General features: G+C 38.3%; 1 protein-coding gene across 1 annotated transcript in view; it reads right to left on the bottom strand.

The window, feature by feature from the left end:
• Positions 1 to 23499, bottom strand: part of pbx3b (pre-B-cell leukemia homeobox 3b) — a 60268-nt gene extending 36769 nt beyond the window's left edge. Inside the window, 3 exon segments of the mRNA XM_028456990.1 lie at positions 21368 to 21441; positions 21937 to 22012; positions 22015 to 23499. Of these exon segments, the coding sequence (XP_028312791.1) occupies positions 21368 to 21441; positions 21937 to 22012; positions 22015 to 22183 (319 nt within the window). The 5' untranslated portion in view covers positions 22184 to 23499.
• Positions 23500 to 25272: the final 1773 nt, after the last annotated feature.

The following is a 25272-nucleotide window of genomic DNA, read 5'->3' as shown; positions in this document are numbered from 1 at the left end:
CAATGGGAGGAGCAAGCGTTGATCAGCTGTTTGGATGTCAATGCATGTGCAGCAAATCGAATAACAAAATGTCTCAGAGGAGGACGAGGAAGCAAAGGGTTAACGTGAGCCTACGGCAGAGAAAATAAATTACCCTAAATATGTAAGAGGACGTTGGAATGGACCCTGTAAGAGCAGAGTGAGTTTGGGTAAACCAACAGTGTGTCTGCAGTAATTTATAGACCACTATGATAAATACTATTTGTCCATGACAGTCACATGAAATAATAAACCATGCCTGGCTATAAACATTACTTAATCCTGACACTATTGATTTATAATGTCTAACAGTGACATCAAACCAAACAACTGACAGAAACAATGCCAGGGCTTTAGGAGCAGTTTGTCAACTATTAATTCTGTCAAAGGGGTTTTGCTCTAACTGAGGGAGCTTGTCTTGCAGTTGTCAATCCCTTCGCGAGAAACGACTGCAAGCGCGTCTGCGGGTAGCGGCCCTAGGCACTGCTCCGTTAGCCCTAATTACCCTCATCCCGCGTTGGCACGACAACACCCAGCCGCTACTTAAATGCATGTTAATTATGCAAATTATTATTGGGTTGGTGCTTGAGGATTTGTGTTTATGCCTGGATTAGAGTTAATAACTGTATCGAGCTATGTTTTAAGCCTGACCTATGACAAGTAATGCAGAGGTGCTGAAGGGATATTTTCCAATACATTACCCTCTCTTCTCTTCCAAGTCCATTCCCCATTACAGGAGGCTGAGTAAATGGCACACAAATTCTCCAACCTTGCAACAACAACACTCACTTTGGACGTGTGTAACATTCCCAACGCTGCTGCACCGTGGTGCAGCAACGACTGTGCACATAGAAAAGACAGACACACACGCACACACACACACAAGCACACACACACACACTCAGCCACATAAACAGTAAAAGGTCTTATTTCATGCCAATTGAGAAGGAGCTGTCAGGCTAATTGCACACACCTGTGATTGGGACCACACATGCTCTGTCACCGCCTGTCACGGAGAACAGTAGCAACAGTCTGAACTCTGGTCAGCAGTCGTCATCAAGTTCATGAAGGCATAGCAACAAAAAACACAAGTGTCCGCTGCTATGACTCTGAAAAACTCTTTAAACAACTTTCTCAAAAAAACCCAAAAAAACCACACACATCTAACTTTATTTTCTCCATGTTAAAGTCAAATGTATAGCCCTACACATTCTGTTAGACTGAGTGCTTTTTCAAATGAATGCATGTGTTTTAGGATTGATAGGTTTACATCAATGTATTATAGAAATAAAAAATGCATGGAATGAAATAAATACTTCCAAATGTTATAGGATTAAACCATACATATATAAGCAGTATATATATTTGATTCTAGGTTAAAACGGTAAGATTGGTTTCAATAGAAGTGAGGATTTTTTAGTGTTAACCATCATAAAAATAAAACTTTACAAAAACTATACAGCTATACAAGAAGAACCAATCCTTCTGAACTTCCAGGATTTTTTTCTTTAAAGTACTTGTTTTTTTCTTAAAAAATAAAAAATAATAATAATAAATTCAAAATATTGTGAGCACTGAACCATGGTGATGCTTACATTTCTGACCCTGTATATCACTATTTAAATAAGCCTTTCAGTAGGCAAGCAAACACCTTAACCAAGATATCTTGTAAAAACTGTTAAATTCTGTTTAACTGATTCAACATCTTTAGACTTTAGTATGAATCAAACCTAATCAATCACGTTGGCAGGTTTATTTACATGTTTTGTCAAAAACTGCAGTTCAAACAGTAATTGGAGTCAAATTTGCTTATTTTCCAACCAAGCGCACCCACCAAACCCCAATTAGGTGCTAACTACAAATGTACAGTTAGTTACAATCCGATTTTCTTTATTTAAACGTGCAAATTATTTCTTCACGTCCTCTAAAAGCAAACAATAATAGCAACTGCTTTCATTTTTTTAACCACGCTTTTCAATGTGTTTTCCTCAAATCTGATGCACTTTATGATCAAACAACAAACAGACTGCAGTGGGTGTTGATCTCTGTGTCAACCAGTCAGCAGTATTTCCACTCCCCACCATGACTGAAATGGTTAAGGGTGCATTAAGCTGTTTTGCTCAATGGCCCTTGACCAATATAAAGTAGTACTGAGATAGCATGTTCTGATTTATGCCCTGTGAGGACATTATCAATGCATGGACGCACATGCATGAGGAGCAACAGACAGAGGAGCTGAAAAAAAAAAAGCACGAACATGGAAAAAAAAAAAAAAAAAAAAACTCAATTAAAAACTGTAACCTATTATTCGTGATATGTTGAGAGATTGACTAAATGCATTGGAAATATCTGACCTTGTATCAGGCTTTTTGGTTTGTTTTGTGGGGAGCCTTTTGTTTGTTGAATTTAAATTATAGCTTGATTAAAGGCGAGCAGCAGCCTGTAGTAAATCCTGTGTGAATGTTTGCTGCAGTTCCTCTAAAATGGGAAATATTGATCAGTGTGATTTCCCTGGGTACTGTGAGCTGTAGAGGAAGAGTGAGAGACATTATTTTGGTACACACAGCCTAAGTTGAGAAAAAAAAGAAAAATAGAAGAAGAAGTGACATTTCTGTATGTACCTTGAAACATGACTTCGTCTGAGTGGCCTTGATGCCGATGGCAAAATGGGTACTTTATCACTGTCTGCATGGAAAGCAGGGGTAGGTTGTCTTGTGTTGATTTTACATTATTAATTGAGGCCCACAAGGTCACTGGGGCCGGTATAGTCATGAGAACCAGTTGTTATCTTAACCCAGCTGTCTGGCTGAATCTGCACTGACGGATTATACCATTGATTGGTAACGCTGTGGAAAAGAAAGCCCCATTGGATGCTGTTCTATAATGCAAGCATCTTCAAATCACGCCTCATTATTTGTACTTTGTAATCTTTATTGAGTAACTAGCACCGTGGCTCTGTCAGTGTAGTATAACCATGCCTTGTAATCAACCCAATCTGCTGTCAGCAAATCAAATGTAAACGTCAATCATTGCAAACATGTGCTAATACATGAGGGGGAAGAAAAAAAAATCCATGAGAGAAAAAATGGGGTGAATGAAAAAGAAACATTATAAAAAGTGTGAAATCTTTAACAAAGAGGGTTGAATCCTGAGCAGCTGGCATGAATGAACTCTTCTGGAGAGGGAATGCAAGTTTCAGAGAGCGCCCCGAGCATCGATTGGAGCCAAGGCAGTAAACAGCTTTTATCAGCAATAATGATGGCATAATCCCAGCTAAAGAGGAAAGTAGCATATGGTGCAAAGCTTACAACTGCAATCCCAACAAAGTAGGGGGATTTTCATCATTTTGTCCACTTGAAAGACTCTCTGCCCATTCATTTTTGAGCGATAGTAATCAACAGAGTGAAATTAGGCCAAATGAGGCAAATTACATTCTCTCATCTTTTTAAAGGCTACAAGGCATAAGGGAAGCCTGTTATGTGTCTTCATATCATTAAAATGCAATTATTTACACATTATACACCTTACGCACATTATAAGACAATCACTATTGTCTCATAAGCTGCCAGGGAGTCACAGTAATTGTGCATTACGACCCACCATATGCAAATGATCAACACAGACAGTCATTTTGAAGCAAGTTTTTCCCCCTAACAATGAGTGACTGCAACCAACAGCGTAGTGTACAAATCTTTTTCATGATTTGTTTTTTTTAGCTGCCAGTTCAATCATTGCTATCCAATGTTAAAACCATCACGCTTTGTTTTGATCAGACAACCAGCGCAGGTAAACAGCTCTTTTCCAGCGACACTATAACGCTGCCAAATAGCACTGCACACTGGCTTCAACCTCTGTCATTGATTTCCTCCAAGCTGTGCCATTCATTGTTGTGAATTCTCCTGTCGGATCTTTAACACCTTTCAACCAAATCAATTTCATATTTTTGTCAATGCAACATGCAAACTGGATGAGCCAGATGGGAAGGGACGTCACATGATATAAGATGTCAATTTCCTATAGCAACAGTTTGATCTGCACTTTTAAAAGACTTGGAACTGATGGCGTTGTGGGTTTATTTAAGGTTAGAACATAGGAGACAGGCACATAGGCCAGAAAGAAAAGCATACATTCATGTACCGGTATTAATTATTAGTTTAGAATTAAACAATAATTGTTTACATTTGAGATACTGTACCACATTATAGCTAAGAGCTAATCTCATCTGAAGTCCCTAAAGACCAGGTTAATTTATTTGTATTAATTTGTAGTTAAAGATAACAGTAGGAAGTTGTTTAAGGTCACACAGGTTTATACCAGCTAACTTTTATCAACTAGTGACGTCATTTAAAAGCAAAATGCATGACAATTTCATCAAACAAATAAAAAGTCGACAAAATTCAAATCCCACCCATTTGCTGAATTGAGATTGAGATGTAATTAGTGTGATACATGATTTTAGCATAATACATAGTTGATCAATTCCTTTTCTATACTGACGACTCTATGAACTACATTAACAATGAGCTGCAGGCAGAATGGACTTGTCTATCATTAGAATTCAGCAGAGTCGACAACAAACCATTTCCCAACTCTAACAAATGACTGCATGCATTCTTGCCTCTTCATAAACCGAGCGGACCATATGGGCATTGCCCTCATTATACTCTCAATATCACACACACACTAACAATGACAACAATAATAGAGCCAGTGACCTTGACTTCCCGTCTGGACTCCAAGAATAATATTTGATAGCAATATTAAGTGCAACAATAATGAGATGAATATTCCCCATTTATTTGTAGACAGCTTCTAGGACAAATTCTGAAGGGAGGGCTGCGCTGCTGCAGCTACATGCTGGGTCACTCTTAGTTGTCAAGGATGATTATTGCCTCCTAGCTGTTCAATTTCACATGTTGTCCTCGTCATATCCCCGACTCATGATCATTCTGCACTGACCCTTGTAGGGAAGGCAGGGAATATTGATAAAACAATTATCTGCTTGCCGTTCATTTTGATTTTCCAGTTCAATTACGGATTGGAGGAGGCAAAAAGAAAAGATTGCAGCATTGATTTTTTTTTTTTCCCTACCTTACAACAGGAAGAAGGCTGCTTTGATGGGATGCTTTATTGACATGGTATAAGGGCAGGAGTGGTGCATACCAGCTTAAGGGGCCGTTCGTCTCTTGCTGTATGTTTTAAACTCTTCATTCATCAGCTGTGAATTTAGTAGGATTTACACAGCGAAATGATAAAAACATCAATGCCAAAATATAACAGATTCTGCATTATTTCCGTCACAAGCCCGTGTTATTTTAGGCTTTTCTTATGCAAATGCCTTGGGCTCTTTTGGCTTTTATCCATGAGATCCCAACATGTTCATATGGCTGCGGACCTGAGGGTAAACACTGTATGTGCCTTGTACACTGGAGGCCAAAGGACCCAAAGGTCATAGCAGTTTTGTCAGTGACACCACTCTACCCTCTCCCCCTGTCTGATGGTCTGCCCACTGTCTATTTGTCACTCTAAAATGACAACACAGTTGCATCATACTTGTTTTTTCCTGCAGCACTGACACAATGCACCGCCACCTTATATTGTGCAATATCGCACTGTGAGGGAAGCAAGTGTGGTAATAATTTGGGGCAAAGTCGTGTACTTGCTCATGTGGCAAAAAAAGATGCACAATCAAGCAAATCAATAGAAGTATGATGCATATAAAGATGATTTCTGTTACAGGACACCCATGTCAAATTAATCCATTACCACAAAAATGAAGAGATTATTCTGTAAATTATATGCAACATTGGTAATGGGCAACGACCTAATGGAATCCTAGTAAAAAAAAAAAAAAAAGAAAAGCCTTTGGGGAGCCTGGGAAAATGTGCGTCAGTGAAGTAGCCGGCGCTTGGCCAAAACAACTGTGTGTGGAGGGGAAGGGGGTGAGGGAGGGAGGGTGGAGCAAGGACTTCACAAAAATGATAGAAAGTGAGTGGGAGAAGAGTAAAAGACGAGGGGCCAGACAGAACTCACTCTAAAGGAATCTACAGCTCTGAAAGAAATGTAACTTTCCAATCTCGGGCACAGAAAAATGTAGAAGAATAGATAAATAAAGATTTGAAAATCCCTGACGCAAACACTAAAGCTGTCCAGTGATCCAGCGCGGGCCACAGGCAAGCAGCAGCAAAGCACAGTGCTGTACTACTTCCTATATCGCAATACGCTCCAGTGCGCACAGTAGCTCCCAGGAGATCTCACATGGCTGACCTTAAATAAGTTTTGGCTTTGATCAAAGTTTAGGGTTAGCAGGATCAGTCTGCTTATAGCAGATCAGGGGATCAGGGAAATGAGACCTGAGCTGGGAGGACCTGGCAAACACTCCTTCCCAAAGCTTCAGTGCACCCCTTCATACTCTGGATTATGTGGGCAATTAAGGTAATGAACTGGCTAACGTAACAGTGCATAATGATCCTTTTTATTCCCCTTCTCAGAGGTACTTCATGTTGTTTATTCAACACATTTTTTCTCTGTAACACTTAAAAACAGCTTTAATTTCTGTTTTGTTGTTCCACTGAACGAGGCTTAGAAAACAGAGTTAAATAGCAGGTATATGGAACAAAGGAAAATCACCATTGTTCCTGTTTTGGTGAATAATACAGTGTTAAGCAGTGAGAAGAAGTGGTGTAGGCGGTAGGAGGGTGAGAGCAAAAGGCACCTGTGTGGACCTTTGCCTGCGCGGTTTGTACGGTCAAGCCTCATGTCTCACTGTGTGCTGGTGAAAGCCCGCATTCCAGTCCTCCCAACCAACCTCCCACCCCATCAATGCACGACTTGTCTGCTTGCTCCCTTTTCATTTGAACACATTTTCTAGCCAAAAATTTCACTTCAATCTCACCTCATCTCTCCATACTACATTAACCCCTGGCAATTGCCTTCCAAATGACCCCATTAAGCTGTAATTGCCTCAGCAGGCCTGCTCCCTCGCTTGTAATTCTGTGCAGCGAACCCACCAGACGTTCCCCCTGCATTGTTTCATGTTCTGGCCTCCCCTCAGCCCGTTCAGATGCTGAACCCCCACCACCACCCACCCCACTCGACCGGACCCTCTACCTCCTCTCTGTCATCGTGGCCAGAGTACATGGTGTTCACCACTAGCAGTGCCACGGGCAGGCTCTCACCCTCAGTTCTATCCTAACACCATCAATTTCCCAAACATACAGTACTACTAGAGGGGGGACGATATACAAAATCCATGATACCATATTATGGACAATACTAGGCTCACGACGATACAGGACGATATTTTTGGCGAGGGCAAAAAGACCAAAATAAAATGCAGTTGATAAGTAAAATTGATTTTATTTGACTAACTCTAGGGCATATTTATAAATATACTTTGTGTATAACCTTTTCGACAAAAGGGGATATAAAATATATAAGACCATTTTTGTCAATTTAAATAGCAAAACTCAAAAACAGACTGACAATTCATCATCGTCAAGACATTGTTTTTTTAAAAAAATAGCATGAAAATCAACTAGAACAGTCTACACAGCCCAGATTTAAGATATGGATATGTTCTTTTTCAACAATATATTATATTGCCTATTTTCTTGGCAATAGTTGAGAACTTTGTTGACCCCTCTCAAAATACTGCGATACCATCAATTACATATCTTGTGACATTTTATATCACGATATTTTGTTGTACAATATATCGTCCCACCCCTACCTACACAAATGCACAGAACTTGCCTTAAATACGACGTGATCAAACGTAGCTTTCAATAGGTAATTTTTCTGACATGTGCTGCCAGGTAACATATAATCAAGTGTGCCGTGCAGAATTTTTCCTCATGTCTATTGCAGAGAATAATAATAAAACAATAGTTAGACGATGAACCACGTTACAATGCTGCTGCGATGACACACTGCACAGCACCTCTGAGCACAGCTTCACCTGTCCTCTTTACCCAACAAGGGAGCAGTTGTCAAAGCTTCAACTTCTAACGAAGGCCCTCCATGGGTAAGTAACGCACAAATGCGGAAAGGTGGAGAAAGCAACCTGACAGTGATGTATTGCAACTAGTTGCAGGTGTCAAAAAAGAGTATGCTCCGCCAACCATTGGTTTGCATGCATGCACACATCAGGGGCTATGCATGTTTACAATCAAGCACCCTCGTGCACATCATATATGCATGCATTTTTGTGAGCATTTCCTGTGCAAATTGTATTTTTGTTATGAAGCTTTGCATGTGACCTTATATCGGGGGAATCTTCTACTAATCTATTCATTCATCAAAACAATGGATCCTCACCTACACTGAAACAACATACAGCCTCTGACTGCTCATAAACTCAACATTGTCATCAAAACCTGTGGCGAGCAGTATTTTTTTTGTTTGAAAGACGCGTTTGGGAACATTACCCAAACACAGTTACACAGATTTTTTTTCCTTGCTTACCACAGCAGCACTTTGCTGTCGTTTCAAATGCGCTTCCTGCATTAATTCAAAAGCCTGAGATACACAAACTTCCTCTGAGCACGCAAACCTTCAGAAACACTTTAGATCATTTCATTTGCTCATTTCCCGTTTATTGAAATTCTCTTTTTTTCTAAGCAAATGTTCCCAGGAATATCAAGGTGTTTTTGTTGCAAAGCCCTAACTGATCCAGGGGATTTGCTTCCAACAGCCTGATTCTCCCTCGCCTTTCAACACAAAACTCCGCGCTCCAATCAAAATGAACCACTAGGGACCCCCCCCCCCCCTCCCACCCCTGAGCTACGCCTGCTATGTCTGCCGTGATAGCAGCCTCCCTGCCATTGATCGCAGAGTTTAGCACAGAGCATGTACGCCACCGCTAGCGGAAAACAAAGAGCCCTTTCCCTTTAATACCAGCGCACACTGTTAATGCACCTAACGTCTTCTGTTTCCCCCGACGACCGAGAGAAACAAAGCAGAGAGCAATTAACAAAGGTTAACGAGGGGTCCGCATCTAGTCACAGCTCATCTTTTTCACACAAATCTTTTTACTTCATAAACAGATTGATATCTTTTGGGGAGCCGTCGTCAGTTGCCACAGGAGATAAAAACACACATTCATGTCTTAGTTGTAATTGTGTTCCACGCTGCAAATCTAATTGTAGACACTGAATTCAAAAAGGAAACACTGCCTTATTGATCCACCTAACACAGACAGGAGGATCTCATGAATTAAGAATGAGATAAATCACCATTAACCCCCAAGAAACAGTTGTGGTCGACCACTGACACTCCACACTTTATTTTCCCCTTTCCTGGTAAAGTATAAAATAAAAATCATGAAGAAAAAAATAATAATAATCCAAGATGTGTATGTTTGTTTAATCAGGTGCTGATTTACGTGTGACAGAGAATAATTGTTCTTTTTCTGTGAGCCTCTATAAAATTGCCATCATTTTTAATTAATTCTTAATTAAAATATATTACACCACAGCTTCCACCCATCTCTCTTGATATTCTACCATAATCAATTCAGAACCATTTACATATCATTAATTAAAAGCTTTCCTCTCGCATCCTTAAAATCATAATGAGGGCCGATTCCTCATTAGTAACCTATATAGGAGAAAATAACAATACAGCAGAGAATGGATGGCACATTCCACAGTGACTCCTTTGTTTCTGAGTTCCTTAAAAGTGTTTCTTTTTTTTTCTTTTTTGCTTCTCGCTTGGATTTAGAAATGGGTCAATTTTGTAGACTATGTAAATAAGTGGAGCAACACACACGGTATTGTTTTTTGTTTTTTTAAACTAGTACAGTGCCCGTCGGAAGTATGTATTCATATAGTGGGAGCTTAGTAGAGTTGTCAATTATGGCCAAATGCTTATGTGTTTGAACTTTGGATGTATAAAAAGGTGTACATACTCTGTACTCTAAAGGTGTACATTTGCAGTGCAAAGTATAATAGCGTGTGCAATTTCCCTGGTTTAATTCTATGGGACATGCGCATGATAATATGTTTGTTTTTGTTTTTTTTTACACATTTTTATATTTTTTTCATTGGTGTATTTTTCTGTAATGTATGTTTCTTGGAGTCATTACGTGTATTTTTTTTTTATCTCTCTGTTGTCTTTTTGTGCATTTTCTGTAAGTGGAGCAACACACTGTATTGTTTTTGTTTTTTTTTGTTTTTTTTAATGCTGCTTATGTAAAATACAAACTGTGAGTGAAAACAAGTATTGTAATTTAGGATTGAAAGTACATTTTAATAGGGGAAATATTAGTTTAACAGACGTAATTGTGCAAATTTCATGATTTTTTTTTTTCAAGGGTAGCAAAGCGTTCAGCCTGAAAACCAAAAGGCCAGTTGATTACTTGTTGATATGCCATCAGCTAGTATAATTTAATTTAATCCTCGTGGTGTGTGTAAGTCCACACAGACATAAGCCTCAGATCATTGATTACTCCGACTAGGAGAAGAAAAAAAAAGACTCAAAGTGTTCACTATCTTTCCATCTTGAGCTCTCTCTTAAAGAAGAGTAATAATATCAAGTAATGATAGGTATTGTTATGCTGAGGATCAGGCACGTCCTGATTCTTATCCCTCGTCTCTCACAGGTGCTGCGGCGTGGACTTGTCAGGACTGCATGTCTGGGTCTTCCACACGTCAGATAGAAATCGCTGCACTTGGTGTTTCAGCAGCCTGACAGCAATTTATTTGAATGTTTTGTCACACTGGCGTTTGGCGCATTTTGTGTGGGCGGCTCGCCGGAATGACAACACGCACGCACGCGAACACACACGCACACACACTCCATGCTAACTGCACATCCAACATGTTGGAGGGAGAAAACTCAGCTAATGAAAAATCAATAAATATATGCATAAATAAAATAAACAGCATGCATTCATTTACACCTCACGTCAGGTAGCAGCTGATGCTACATCATAGCTCAGGGTACAGTTCAAAAAATATATACTTATTCATTTACACCTCTGGGATCGTTCACACTACCCTGAACCTAAAATAAAATGTCACACCAGCTGTCAAACAAGCTACTCTAAGGCACATTTACAAATATAGCCGTTATATATAAAAATAAAAAAGTTAACATTTGTGGATCTACATTTTTTTTTACTCTATTCTCTTGCACAGGAGGATAGACGTTGTAAAACATGAGAAACACACTCACTCTTCCTTGCAATCTTGCGATTCTCGGAGCTGACATGGAATATTGAGTAAGTTAATGAAACCCTCTCGAAGACAGGAACTCTATTTTTACACCATGATAATTAAAGGACGACACAGTTATAATTTACAGCCTTTACTTAATTGCATAGGAAAAGTAAAATGAGCGAGGTCTCCAGTACTCGAGGAGATTAAATTTGTGTTACTGTGCTAGTGTGTGTGTGTGCGTTCAAAGCGTGCACGTGGCGTGTGAGGGCGCCTCGTCCCTCAACATGTGTATAGAAAAAAAAAAAGAGCTTCCAGTGCATTTCAACAACAGGACGTTATCTAGCAGCATCAGGGAACGTATCGAAGATTAGGAAATAAATATACACGCTGGTGTTTCTCTGCTTCCACGTCCTTTGACGAATCGACTACAATCCGGAATTTTCATAAATCACCATTAAAGACAAGTGTATCATCTTGAGTGTATATATCTTCTCCAGTCCGACCTGTAGACTAATGAGAAAAGGGCCCGGACTATCTTGTCTGATTAATTAATTCAAAATGTTGGCTGTTATTCAAATGTGAGGCTGGTGTTATTTGAATAACACTTGACAGCGACGCCTGAAGAAATCATTTCTGTTTTGTGAGGCTGCTGCAGCATTAGTGATGATGGCTCGTGGAAATGTTAAAAGCTGAGGAGTGTTGTTCCCCCTCTTTGCTCGTCCTCTCGCTTTCCCTCCCTCGCCGTCTAAGTCATGATAGCTCCAAGAAGGATTTCATTACTTCAACCTACAGCCACCCGCCCCTCCTTCGTCTCCACAATTATGGCTCTTACCACTTCTTTTTTTTTTTTTTTTTTTCCTCCACTGTGTGTCCTTTCTCTGTGTTTGTATTCCCTCCCACAAGCAGAGACCAGAATCTGCAGGGCAGCGTTCTGGCTCTGCGAGAGACATGCTGGCAAAGAGGAAGGTCATGGTTTTTACAACTGCAGCTCCCCAATGCTGACAGCCTGCACTGCCAAAGTGACACACTCTGTTTGGCTTTCCCACGTTCATAGAGCTCCACAGCACTTTGTCTTTATCACGGACCACACCACACACACACACATATTTAATCATCCTCACTGCTTGAGTGTCCTGTCCGCAAACAACTAAACAATCACACGTACAATCACTAAACATCGGACCCAGTTGGAATTGTCCTATTTTGTATTGGACTTTTCTCTTTTTTTTTTTTTTTACGTGTGACTCCCAGTGGATTTGGGGGGAGGGGAACCGAAGGCACCAGAGAAAGCAACCATGAGAGTATGTGCACGGCCCGAGGGCAGTGCACGCCCCTCTATCGCTTCCCTCATCAAGCATGGATTCTAATCAGGGCTGGGGAGATATAAGCCGTTCAGTCATTAAATAAATTAACTCTGCCACTCCATGCTCTCATTCAGCACCCGTGCAAGGCCCGCCGTGCTCTGCATACTTACAGAGCCTCACCTTCACGCCACAACCTAACACGCCTGCCAACACACACACACACACACACACACACACACACACACACACACACACACACACACAGACACAAAGACACACACCAGTTAAGAGGTAAGAGTGGACTATGCATGTTACAACCATGCACCCTTGTGCATATCCTGTATGCTTGCATTGTGTGAACATATCCTGTACAAATAGAGGTAAGCAATCCTACAAATAATTAATTCATTATAACTAAGGCTGAACGATTAATTGCATTCGCGATATTATCGCGATATCATAAAACGCGATTTTCTAATCGCAAAGGCTGTGATTTTATTTATTTATTCTTATTTTTCTTTGTCTGCACATGTTGTCAAAGGTCGTTGGGAGTTTGATTTACCTAAAAAAAAAAAGTTTAATTGGTTAGAGCATATATTAGTTCTCCTTACTTTTCCTGCACTTTAGTATGTGTGACGTTACTGACTGAATATTAGTAAGCTTTATTTTTATATCGGTTTATCTTATTTATTTATAGACTGTCCTGTTAAGTTCAGAGAGTGTTTAAGAAGTGCAGTCCACATGAAACGTGAGATAGTTAGATGTGTTGAAGAGGTAAAGCCACAGGTTTGTTTGCTTTATTGTTGTAATATGTGCTTTAAAATGCATATTTTATACTTATTTAAAGTTTAAATTATTAGAAATTGTTTATTATGAAACAGATTGATTTATTGCTTGTGTTCATTGAAAATTACGTCACAAGAGGCCCTTGAAAAAATAATCGCATATTAAATCGCAATGTTGAGGAAAAAAAATTGCAATTAGATTAATTTGCTAAATCGTTCAGCCCTAATTATCACCATCATCCAAACCAATGTATCTTTCCAAATATATTGATATTTTCATTAACTAATAAAAATCAAACCATAATGTTCACGTGAGAGGAAATCCAATCAGAACTAAGTTTCTTTTTTGGAAGGTATCCAATAAAACGTACTTTTGTTTGCGCAGAAGGCGGCACAAGCCGTTAAGTGATCCAATAGGAAGTAAGCTGATTGTGGTAAGCACGGCTTACGTGGTCTTACATTGATCACATCAAATCTGTCTGTGTGTATTTACAGACATTAATACCATCCAATAACAGGTTAATCAATGCTAATGGAATCTTTGATATCAGTGTCCTTGTGCTGTATATTTTAGTCGACTAAAATCATAATGTAGTACACTACAACTATAATACTCCTGATGGCTGAATTTGACTGAAACTAAGTTGTATTTTAGTCAAAAGACGATGACTAAAACTAAATCAATATAAATGCCGCTATTCACTGAGTAGATATCTCTTTTTATCACCTTCATTTTGAATGAAAATAATTTCCATGTGCCTTCATATGACGCTTTGCAAACTCAGCTTTGATTCCTAGAAACGGTGAGGACAGCTCGGACTCGAGTTTTCTGAGAATCTGCGCCGTGTGCTGCCATTCATCAAGAGGAGCCAAGTGCAGTGACGAACTGTAAGCGAGCTCAGTGTCGGCTCGGATCACTGACACAAACAATCAAAGCTGACATAGCCTTCGTATAGCCACCTGCCACTCCGCCAGCACAAATAGATCAATATGGGGAAGAGGGGGGTGGGGGGTGGGAGGGGGGGCTCAGTCCCTGTTTAAAACTCATATCCTCGCACCCCACTCATCTTCCAGAGCACTGTGATGTAAAAAGTGCACGCTTAATGCATATCAATCACTCTGACAGAGGAAATGCTTATTTGAGAAGCCAGCGTGAGGCAAATACGCCGTGTCAGCAGAATGTCCGTTGTCAAAACTTGCCATTTAAATTTTCAACCGCATTGTGCAGAGACCAAATGTCCGTAGAAATCCTTACTTTGCATTTATATCATTTTAATGCTCGCTTTAATTCTCCATTACTTAGAGAGGGGAGTACCTGGGAGGGTGGAAACACATTAGAGAAAGTAAGAAATGAGCAGAAGGGTCTGGGGATGTCTCGAGCAGACACAATTAAATATTCATGTGTCTCCTCCTAGGACACAACAGATACAGATCATTGTGGTGGCAACAGCACACCACCATTTTGTTCACACGTTTGGCACAGGATCAATAGGTGTGCGTCGAAAGGCCACACAAAAAAGACGCCAGCATCACTAATAAATATAATTCAAAGTTGCTTTTTCTTTGTTGGAATTATCCATGCAGCTTTGGTATAATGTAAAGAACTTGAATTTAAACTGATAAAAAAATAAGACAAGAAGTGGGAATTTGCATGTATTTACCTTTTAGGGATGTTATTTGCATTTAATTGTTAATTTTATAATAGGTATTCATTCAGCCTGACATTATGCACTGGATGACCTCCACCTCCTAAAGAGAGGAGAACCCAGTGTGTGTGTGGTTTTTTTTCTCCATCAAAGAGGAGCCAAAGAAGGGACATCATTCCTCCGCTCTCCGTCATTAATCATTGCTTTCTGGGAGCAAGTGCATATTAATTTCTGTCATCCCAAACATCATTGGGTATTGTTATGCCACGGCTCGGTCCTCGTTCACCAGCACACGCCGGCCGTTCCTCTTGGTTTGAGGGGAGACAGGGCCTGTGAGGCTGAGTTTCAGAGCAGGAGGTCTTTTATCCCCGGGGCTCTGACACCAATTAAGCCGTTTCAGCGAGAGACCAAAACAGGGCTGTCGCTCCACTTCATATACGTGCTGCACGTATATACACGTCTATACATAACTGTGAATCTATCACCTTAGTCTGGTAACTATAAAAGTAAATTAATGACTTTAGGGTCACCTGCACTGCATTGTGTCCTTTTCTTCCATTCATTTAAATATTATCAGCTTCATTAAAGAATCATCAAATCACCTTAAATTCATTTGTATAGCTCTGACGATGCTAACTCCACAGTTGTAATTCAATACAACAAATAATATTGACAAATATCTCCTATATCAAATATCAAGAGCTTTGTAAAATCGGAATAATAAAGAAACGAAATATCTTAATAGATGCACAATTTATACCAGAGCATAAATAATAGATGATAACCATGCATGTGCATCTAATGAATCAGCAGGAAGATTATATTGAAGCAATAAAGAACATCAAAACTGTGATACTTGAAACAAAACTTTAAAAGAATTGCTGGTTGTGCATTTTCTTTTAAATCTTTGTGTTGCCTTTTAACAGGCTCACAGTGCAGCCTGTCTTTGGGCTAGAGAAGAATAAAGCAAGGTTAGTTATGAATTAAATATTAGAAATCTTAAACCAGCAGCCAATAAGAATTATTTGCCTTATTAAAGCAGCAGAAGACGCTGATTAAAATTTCATTGCATTGCAGTCTTTTCCCCATTCCTGCCTTTAATATATCATTCTAATGTTTAAAACGTGAAAACAATAGCATGAGGAACAATGGGGGAAAAAAGAAGCTTCGAAGGGACTTTGGAGGGAGAAAAAGAAGAAAAATACAGTAAAGTCGTAGTTGTACAAAGAATTTTGGATGATGCCCATGTATCAAGATTTCTTCGGTCGAGCTGTAAACCACCGACTGCTGAGGTGTCACAATATTACAAACGTGATTTTAAAATATGTAGATATTTCTTAGCCGCCTAAGCTCAAGATTAGCATCATCTTCAGGCACACACACACAAACACACACACACACACACACACACACACACACACACACACACACATACACACAGACGCTCACGTTTTCTTTGCACAGAAGTAAACTCTATACTTTTATATTTCATGCAGTCACACAGGATTGGTCAATTTGTAGTGCACATGTAATGTGTACAGAGTAAATGAACATTGTGGTTGCTTTGTCCCAGGAGGAAAAACACTTCCCTGAAACACTAGAGCTAATGAAATAGGACTATAAATAGCGGAGTCATTACTGAGGAAGACTTGCAATGCACCAGTCTTTGGGTTTTCACACTAATAATCTGCACTGAAGAGTCACATGCACGAAAATACAGAAATTCATTTATTTATGTATCTATCTATGTATTTATTCATTAATTTATTTATCGATGTAATTAGCCAAAGCCTATTTCTAATTCAATAATTGAATAGATTTTTTTTTTTTTGTTTGTATCTCTTTTTATTCTTATATTATTCTATGCTATTTTTTATTCTCCTATTTATTTTTTATATTATAACAATTATTTACTATAATTATTTACAATGTATTAGACAAATCCAGTAAATTGTCTTAAAAAAAAAAAAAACAATCAAGCATTTCACCTTATTATCTTGCAAACTCCCATAGAGCGAAATCTTTCGAAACAGTGGCTTTATTTATTTAACTCATGCAACATATTTCTTCGAGTTAACACAAAGGATCCATTTTTTTTTTTTTATTTTACAGAGGGTCGAGATTCCATGCATCGTCTGCCTCAGGTTTTTTGGTTGTTTTTTTTTATTTTTTTTTTTAAATCCTGAAAAACAAACAGACGGCAGACAAAAGTCAAAGGAACGTGTAAAGCGTCTCCAAACAGGCGCACTGCTGTAAACTAATTCCAATCAATCCTTCCTTTTTGCATCCAAAGCAGCTTCTGCTGGCTGCCACTGCCTGAAGATAACTATTTCACCACCTCTGTCATGCCTAATTAACAACTCTGATGTACAATTCAGAAATTTTGCAATTAACCTACTAAAATATTGTTGGAGGATGCTAATTGTTATGCCAGTTGCCATTAAAGACTCATTGCATAACGTATGTGCAAAAAAACACATTATGAGCTGTTGATCGCGCGCAGGAGCCCCCAGAAAACGCTTGGAGCCATGCAAGAGGGAGAGAGGCAGACGTGTGCAAGATGGGCGCTCACGTGTACAGAAAGGAAGAGACAGCACAGGATCATCATACTCCAAAAAAAAAAAAAAAAAACTGCTTTGAGGCCCCGTACGTGCAGAAATCTGCCAGAAGCACAGCAGAGGCATTTTTCACTACAACACAAAAGCATTGATCCTTCAGAATAAAATGTATCTGTATTCGTTCTGCCCTCTTTGTCTCAGTCTCCTTCCTTTCATCTTTACTGATGAGGAAATTGGAGATGTTGGAAGCTGCTTAGATAATAGCCACATCTTTCCAGGTCCCCCCAGTGCTTTAGAGAGGGAAGCACCAGTGGCTCGGCCATTGAGCCAGCCAGAAATCCAGCTGTGCACGAGCCATTCGGCACAACACTATCTAGTCACTGCAGCCGCATCAATGGAGCTCTCTGAGACAAAAAGCAGCCAAAGTCGATTGTCTCGGCTGCTGAATGGCTTTCTGTTCTCTGTTATGCCTTTGCTGGAGCTTTTTCAAAAGGAAAAAAAAGGGGGAAAACGTAGCAAAGCCAAATTAAACCACAAGTAAAACCCATGCAAGGACCAAATTATGATTTTACATTTCTTGTTTTTATAATCTATTTTTTCTTACTTAATAATATATTTATTATAATGTCATGACAAATCTGCTTTTCATTATTATTATTACATAATTTATGAATGATGCCAGATGACCTTTGTCATAAACTTTGACAAACTAAATGTTTTCAGGTAGATTTTAAATATGTTTAGTGTACCTCTTCAGTCTGAAACTCTATTGAATCAGGGTAATGTTTTTTAGTCATCTACGCATGTGGTTAATGACATTCTCATCCTCATCTGTATTTAGTTACCACGGAGATTCTTAAGCTGTAAGAAAAAAAAAAGAAAAAAAAACCTATGATCCACCTCTGTCCTCAGATCCAATGTGTCCAACAAGCAGTGCTATTGGTTTGACTTGTAAGCATGGGTCCATCTCTAATCCACTGCGTTCAGCACTGGATCACAGCATTTATCAGCCTGAATCTGCCACATTCTCTCCCTCCCTCCCTACGCTACCTCTCCAGACCCCCCCCCCCCCGTTTCTGAACCTGATGAGTCAAAGGTCAGGAAAACAACAAGTCAATACGCAGCCAAAAAGAAGCGCCACGCAGCAGAGAGAGCCGTGGAGACGCCAAGCCTCTCTGTAGCACTCCGTGATTTAGCCTGTAATAGTTTTCTGTAATCTCTTTCTATTGATTAAACCTCACATCAAGAGGAGTCTTGCCACAGAACCTCTCTTTTCCTGGTCAGAAATACCATATGGAGGTAATATTTCACCTTTGTTATTCTAGCCGCTCCCGCTGCTGCTGTGTTGTTGCTGCTGCTGCTGCTGCTGAGAGTAAGACAAGGGAGCAAGGCAGCAGGATAGGACAAACCCAGCACAGATGAATAACTGCAAAACTCATCTGAATCCTTGACAATTTTTCCTCAAAGCATTACTGTCCCTCCTAAAGCTGCATGTAAGAAAAAAAGGAATATATATATACATATTTTATTTTTTATTTTTTTATTTTTTTTGGCTACTTTTAAGTTCTAAAAACCAAACACTTTGCTCAACACTTGCAGATCCCAGTCTAACATTTGCTTTATCGAAATGTAAAAAACAGAAGAAAAACAGCAAGGAGGGGGGGAAAAAGCGTCCTGCTAAAAACACTCAATTTAGTGACAGGCAAATGACTTCATGCTGCCACTTAATCTCATTTCTTGCATAATGCTCTCTAATTAGCATATCAAAGTGAATTAATATTTTTAGTGCATTAGCAATGCAGAAACACGCCACTGGCTCCACAATAACAGTTGGAAAAGTGTCATAAACTTATATGCACTCTAAGAGGGCTTCAGAATGTCAAAAAAACATTCAAAAGCCCATATTTCTATCTCGTATTATCGTCTTTTATCAAAAACTAATTAAAAGCGTATCCGCACCTGAGTCACAATCTATACTCAATGTGAAATCTCACAATTCATCCGCCAACAGCAGTCCTAATAACAGGATACAAGAACGCAACAATTAAACACATCTAATGTATTATTAAAAGCTATTAACAGCTGGTAGTGAGTTCCCTGATTATAAGAGAGCAGTCCCATGTGCCATCGGAGCAGACGTGAAAGAGCTGAGGAAGCTCAGAGAATGATGCTGCAGTGAAAGGCTCTCAGTGTGTACTGGGGAAAAAAAAAAACTGGCCGGTCAACAAGGCCACCAGACCAGCTGAGCTCTGTCAATGACTAAGAGGGGGAGGCTGTGACTCTAAACCACAGGTTAAACATGCACACTCACACACACACACACACACACACACCACACACACACACACACAAGCTTGATCACACACTCTTCCCTTGTCCATCTCCCACTGATTTCAATGCACACACTCACACTTTGCTAGTAATTTTACAGAAAAAAGAAAAAAAAAAAAAAAACATACATATACATATATATATATATATATATATATATATATATATATATATATATATATATATATATATATATATATATTTTTTTTTTTTTTTTTTTTTTTTTTTTTTATTTCGTAATTCTATTTCTTACATTTCTATTTCCGGAAAGGAAAAACCTATTGTCAATTTACTATGATAAACAAAACCTGTATCATAGGAACATTGAAATTTTTCACATTTTTTTTTTTTTTTAATATATAAATTATTATTATATACATAAATGCCAGAATCCAACAAAATGTGTTGCTCCATATTTTCTCAACGTCTTGTCAGGTTTTCTTCCATTCTGACTCAACAGGCACACAAATGCCACAGAAACGCCTCCGCCTGCCCCTGCAGATCCAACCTGTGCTTAGGAAGTTCATAAACTTTTATGATCTCCTTGGTGCTAATTTGCCAATAAACCGCGAAAAGGTCACAAATGTGTCAAGGACCTGGTTTGTTTGGGTTACTTTTTCCATATTTGCACTTTTTTGTTTTTGTTTTTTTTTTTTTTTGTACATAATTTTAGATACTTTTTAAGAACAACAAACACCACTTTCATGTTCTATCATCATTTATAATTTAATTTTGTTTATGTTTACAAAAATAAAATTAAAAAATCATGATACTCTAATTTTATTAAATGGTAAAATGTATGCTGGTAAAAAAAAAAAAAAAAAAATCTATTTAGGTTAATCTGGTTTAGATTAATACACATTGTCACTAAATATTAAAAAAAGGGTTTTTTTTGTTTTTTTTGCAGCTTTTTTTTTTTCAATTTATATTGGAAACATAATAGTAATAATATCAACTATAAAGCACCATTCTACCATTTCTCTGTAGATCTTTGTACAGGTGTTTGTGTATCTTTCTCCAGATTAGGTTTATTTTATTCAGTTTATGGAATAGAGTAAATTATATACAAAAAAAACAATATATATATATATATATATATATATATATATATATATATATATATATATATATATGTATATTTTTTTTTTTGTTTTTTTTTTTTTGTTTTTTTTTTTGGGGGGGGGGGGGGGGTTATCATTAATTGCCCACATCTCAGACAGGACTTTGGAGACCAGTGCAAATTAAATATTGATTAACAGCTGAGACGCTTTCTGCAGTGAAAGCATGGCAATTGTTGGCAGATTACAAAGTGTAAATTCTGTGGAATCTTTACAGTGTACAGGAACAACAACATCTTCAGAAGACAAAAAAATAAATAAATAAAAAATCCCTCCCAAACTGTGACAGTAGTAGTGTTACATAAATAATAAAAAAACAGAATTGAATAATTTAGCAGAAGTCTATTTTACTGTAACATGAATGATGTATGTATGTATTTTTTTTTTTTTTTTTTTTTAGAATTAAAACTGAATAAACTAATATTACTGTGTAGAAAGATCTTACCTGTTTTTTCTTTGATTTCACACAGGACGCTGAAGAGTGCTGGTTTCATTCTGTGACAGTTCAGTCCATGTTTCCTGTTTCAGTATGAGACAAAAACAAAATACTGAAATAAGTATGCAATACACTATCATCACAAATAAATGTGATTACTAATATTTTCAGTGCATGCATGTTAACAATCACAATTCCTACAGTATTCTACTTTGAACTAGTTTTTTTTTTTTTTTTTTGTAAATGACATTAAACAAATTTCATAATTTCATTAACAATGCTTTGCATTCTGGAGAGTATTATTCCACACAACGTGTTTTTGCACTTTTTGGCACTGATAGTTTTTCAGATGTGTGTAAACTTTACACAACACAACCACAATCACCACATAGTGTTTAACAGACACATGCCTCTATGTTAAAGCTTTTAATGGCAATTAAAAGAGCCTAGTGGAGGATTACCAGTCTAAGCCACTCTGGCCTATTGTTAAGCACTGGGGGGGTTAAATTAAGCCCCATCAGAGAGATGCGTTCTTTGGCAGAGGTGAGGGTAATAATAAAACATATAAATCAACCAACTTTGCTTGCGCCTCGTCCAGACTTTGGTCAGTTATGGTCATGATCTGATGCAGAATGTCACCAATGTCTGTTTCCTCCCGTCTCCGTCTGTCCCATCGTGTCCATGTGGAGGCGGCAGTGCCATGCCTCCTTGTACCGAGTGGCCAGCCAGACTGACCCCGGCGATCGACTGCATGATCCGGGCTTGATCGTCCATGGTAGCCGCTAAAGAGTCTGTGCACTGAGCCACACAAATTGAAAAACTCATATACGATATCGGCTATAACATGTGCCACAAACAACTGGGTGAGGATGCACAAAGTGTGTGACCGAGCCAACACAAAGTATATTTTCACACTAAATAAAAAATATCAGCAGATTTGTGGGATTCTTGTGTCCAAGTTAACGGTATCCTTTTCACTGCTGTTACGCGTGATCCAAAGTGCCCACACGCGTGGCTGTGTTTTTACAGGAAGAAAAATAAAAAATAAAAAAATACGCGGCAATCTTTAATTTTTTCCTGTTTTTTTTTCGTGAAAACGTGTCAATCAAAATTGAAGGTCCATCGTATCCCTCAGGATTCCTCGCACCGATCTGTCTTTTCTGAGGCTTTGACGGCTGCTGTAGACGGAAACGCTCCTTGGTGATCTCTCATTTATCTGCGCTCTTCTTCTTCTGCTTCTTCTTGGGTTTCCCGGCGCATTTCCTCACACACACACACACAAAAAAAATGTCCAAAATCTTCCTCGTCAAGCACCAGTGGCAAAAACAAAAACAAAAAAAAAAAAAAATATCCAAGTTGGAAACAGATAAAACAATCTGAATCTTGCAGGTGTTGCCAACTATAAACGTGCAGAAATGCGGCAGTTGAGTGTATCAAGAAAAAAAGGAAAATTAAAATTTAAAAAAAATCTGCAACTTGAGGTGCTCCAAATGTGACTACAAAAATGTGAAATGTTCAAAAAAAACAAACAAACAAACAAAAAAAAAAAAAAAAGTTGTGATATTTTTGCCTATGGCATAAAAAAGCGACACCGCGAAGAAATTAATTAGGATACAACGCTGAACAAAAGCGATGCGCATATATAAAAAAAAAAGATGTTGCCCTTGCTGAAATTTATGAGCTCCAGCCCTCTGCCTGTGTGTGTTTATGTTGTTTGATGGCAGCGGTAGTGAGCGATTGACAGTGTGCCAATGCCACTCACTCAGTGCAGACGTGTCAGAGCGAGGGAAGAGGGCTGGGAAAAAATAAATTAATAAATAACACACAAATACGGAATGAAAATGCACGCTCCGCCCTGCAGAGGAGGGGTCTATATTCTTGTCAGATTCTCGCCTGAACACCGAAAAAGCAAATGTTAAGAGCTGCTACTGATGGTGATTATAGTGATGAAAGAAAGCACGCCAGTCCCTTCTCTCTTTGCAGCAGCAGCGGCAGCGGCGAGTATCCTCGTTTCCTCACGCGTACGTGCACAGCTATGAGCATTATCCCTGGCAATGATCATAAATAAAGTCAAGCCTGCACCAACACAGGCAAACACATTACGGGAGTTTTTAAACAGTTTGATGTAGAACTGCGCAGTCCCCTCTGGAAGCCTTGGTTCAAGGCAGGCGAGCGGAAGACATGTTTATATTATTGGAAAGTAAAGCTCCAACAGCCAATCACAGGCACGGATGACGAAGACTGACGACCACAGTGTCCTATGCTGGCAGATGCATGATGGCTAAAGCCCACCCCACTTCATCCCTCCATCTTCACGCAGCTCATACAAAAGGATGGGAACTTCTGATTGGCTGTTGCCAAGAGTGACACCCATTGCACGGGCAGGAGGCGCTGCTCGGTGTTCCTCCGCAGTTGCTATGGCAGCAGACAAGTTGTTGAGCTCAGTGCATGGCATGGCAGTGAATGTCAGTGTTGCTCCACAGCAGGCATTCAAACAAACAGCTCACACACATCAAGTTGTGCACTTTATTTTATTAAAGGTTTATAATCTGTTAACCAGATACCAGAGGTGTAAAGAGTACTGATATATCCTACTCAAGTTACAAATACTGTTATTGACATTGTACTCATATACAAGTAAGTCATACATAAAATACTCAAGTACAAGTAAACAGAAGCTCATTAAATAGTACTCAAAGTAAAAGTTACTTTCATGTTTATCTTTGGCAATAAATCTTGCTACGGTTCCCTTGGATACAGTAAACATCTCATCTATAAACTTAAAATGGAAGAGATGAGATCTTGCACAATTGGAACTTCATTTATTAAAGCATCTGTATAAAATACAATATTTTTGTATAAAATAAAATAATACCAATAAAGACCATTCAAGATTAAAAAAAAAAAAAAAAAAAAAAAACCTCAGGCTCTAAGTATATACTAAATAAGCTTTAAAACTGAAAAAAATGTGGTAATAAATTTTGCAACGTATCCCTTGCATACAGTAAACATCTCATGTATAAAAAGAAAATACAACATACAAAATCTTGCACTGTATAAAATAAATTATTTTTTCAAAAAAGACAATACCGATGAATTTACTTAAAAATACAAAAAAACAAAAAAAATAAAAAATCTCAGGCTCTACATATAGCTAAATAAGCTCCAAAACTGAGGAAATAATTGGCATTCAAAGCTGTTTTGGCACCGTGCATTACATTTAATCTGGTTAGTCGGCTATGATGTGATGCATTGATTAGTGAATGATAATTTCATTTTTGTAATTTCACAATGTAAATTTGTCATTTTCAGACAAAAAAATGATAATTTACTCAGTAACGGTTGGTTGTAGAAATGTATTCAATTACTTTACTTTTTTTCAAACAACAAGGAAAATTACTGATTTAGAAATATATTCAAAAAAGTACAATTTCCCATGAAAGCAACTCAATTACAATAACATAAGTACTTGTACTTCATTACTTTCACCTCTGGTTGTACACATCAAGTTGTGCAGTTTATTTTATCAAAGGTTTATGATTTGTTAACCAGAATGCAGAGATGTAAAGAGTATTGATAAATCCTACTCAAGTAGAAGTACTGTTACTTGAATGAAATTGTACTCAAGTACAAGTATAAATAAGTCATACATAAAATACTGAAGTACAACTAAAAAGTAGCTCAATTAAATAGTACAATAAGTAAAAGTTACTAGTTACTTTCAACTCCAATGTTGAATTTTTGGTAATTAAATCTTGCCACAGTTTCCTTGCATACAGTAAACATCTCATCTTGCATAACTGAATTTATTTTCCACAAAAGTATCTGTAAACTTAAGGCACGGGGGCCAAATTCGGTCCTTCAGAGCATCCATTTTGGCCCACAGGAGAAAGTGAAAATGACAAAGAAAACAT

Source organism: Gouania willdenowi, chromosome 9 (assembly GCF_900634775.1).
Source record: "Gouania willdenowi chromosome 9, fGouWil2.1, whole genome shotgun sequence".
Classification (NCBI taxonomy): domain Eukaryota; kingdom Metazoa; phylum Chordata; class Actinopteri; order Blenniiformes; family Gobiesocidae; genus Gouania; species Gouania willdenowi.
This window is presented reverse-complemented; position numbering and strand designations above follow the sequence as displayed.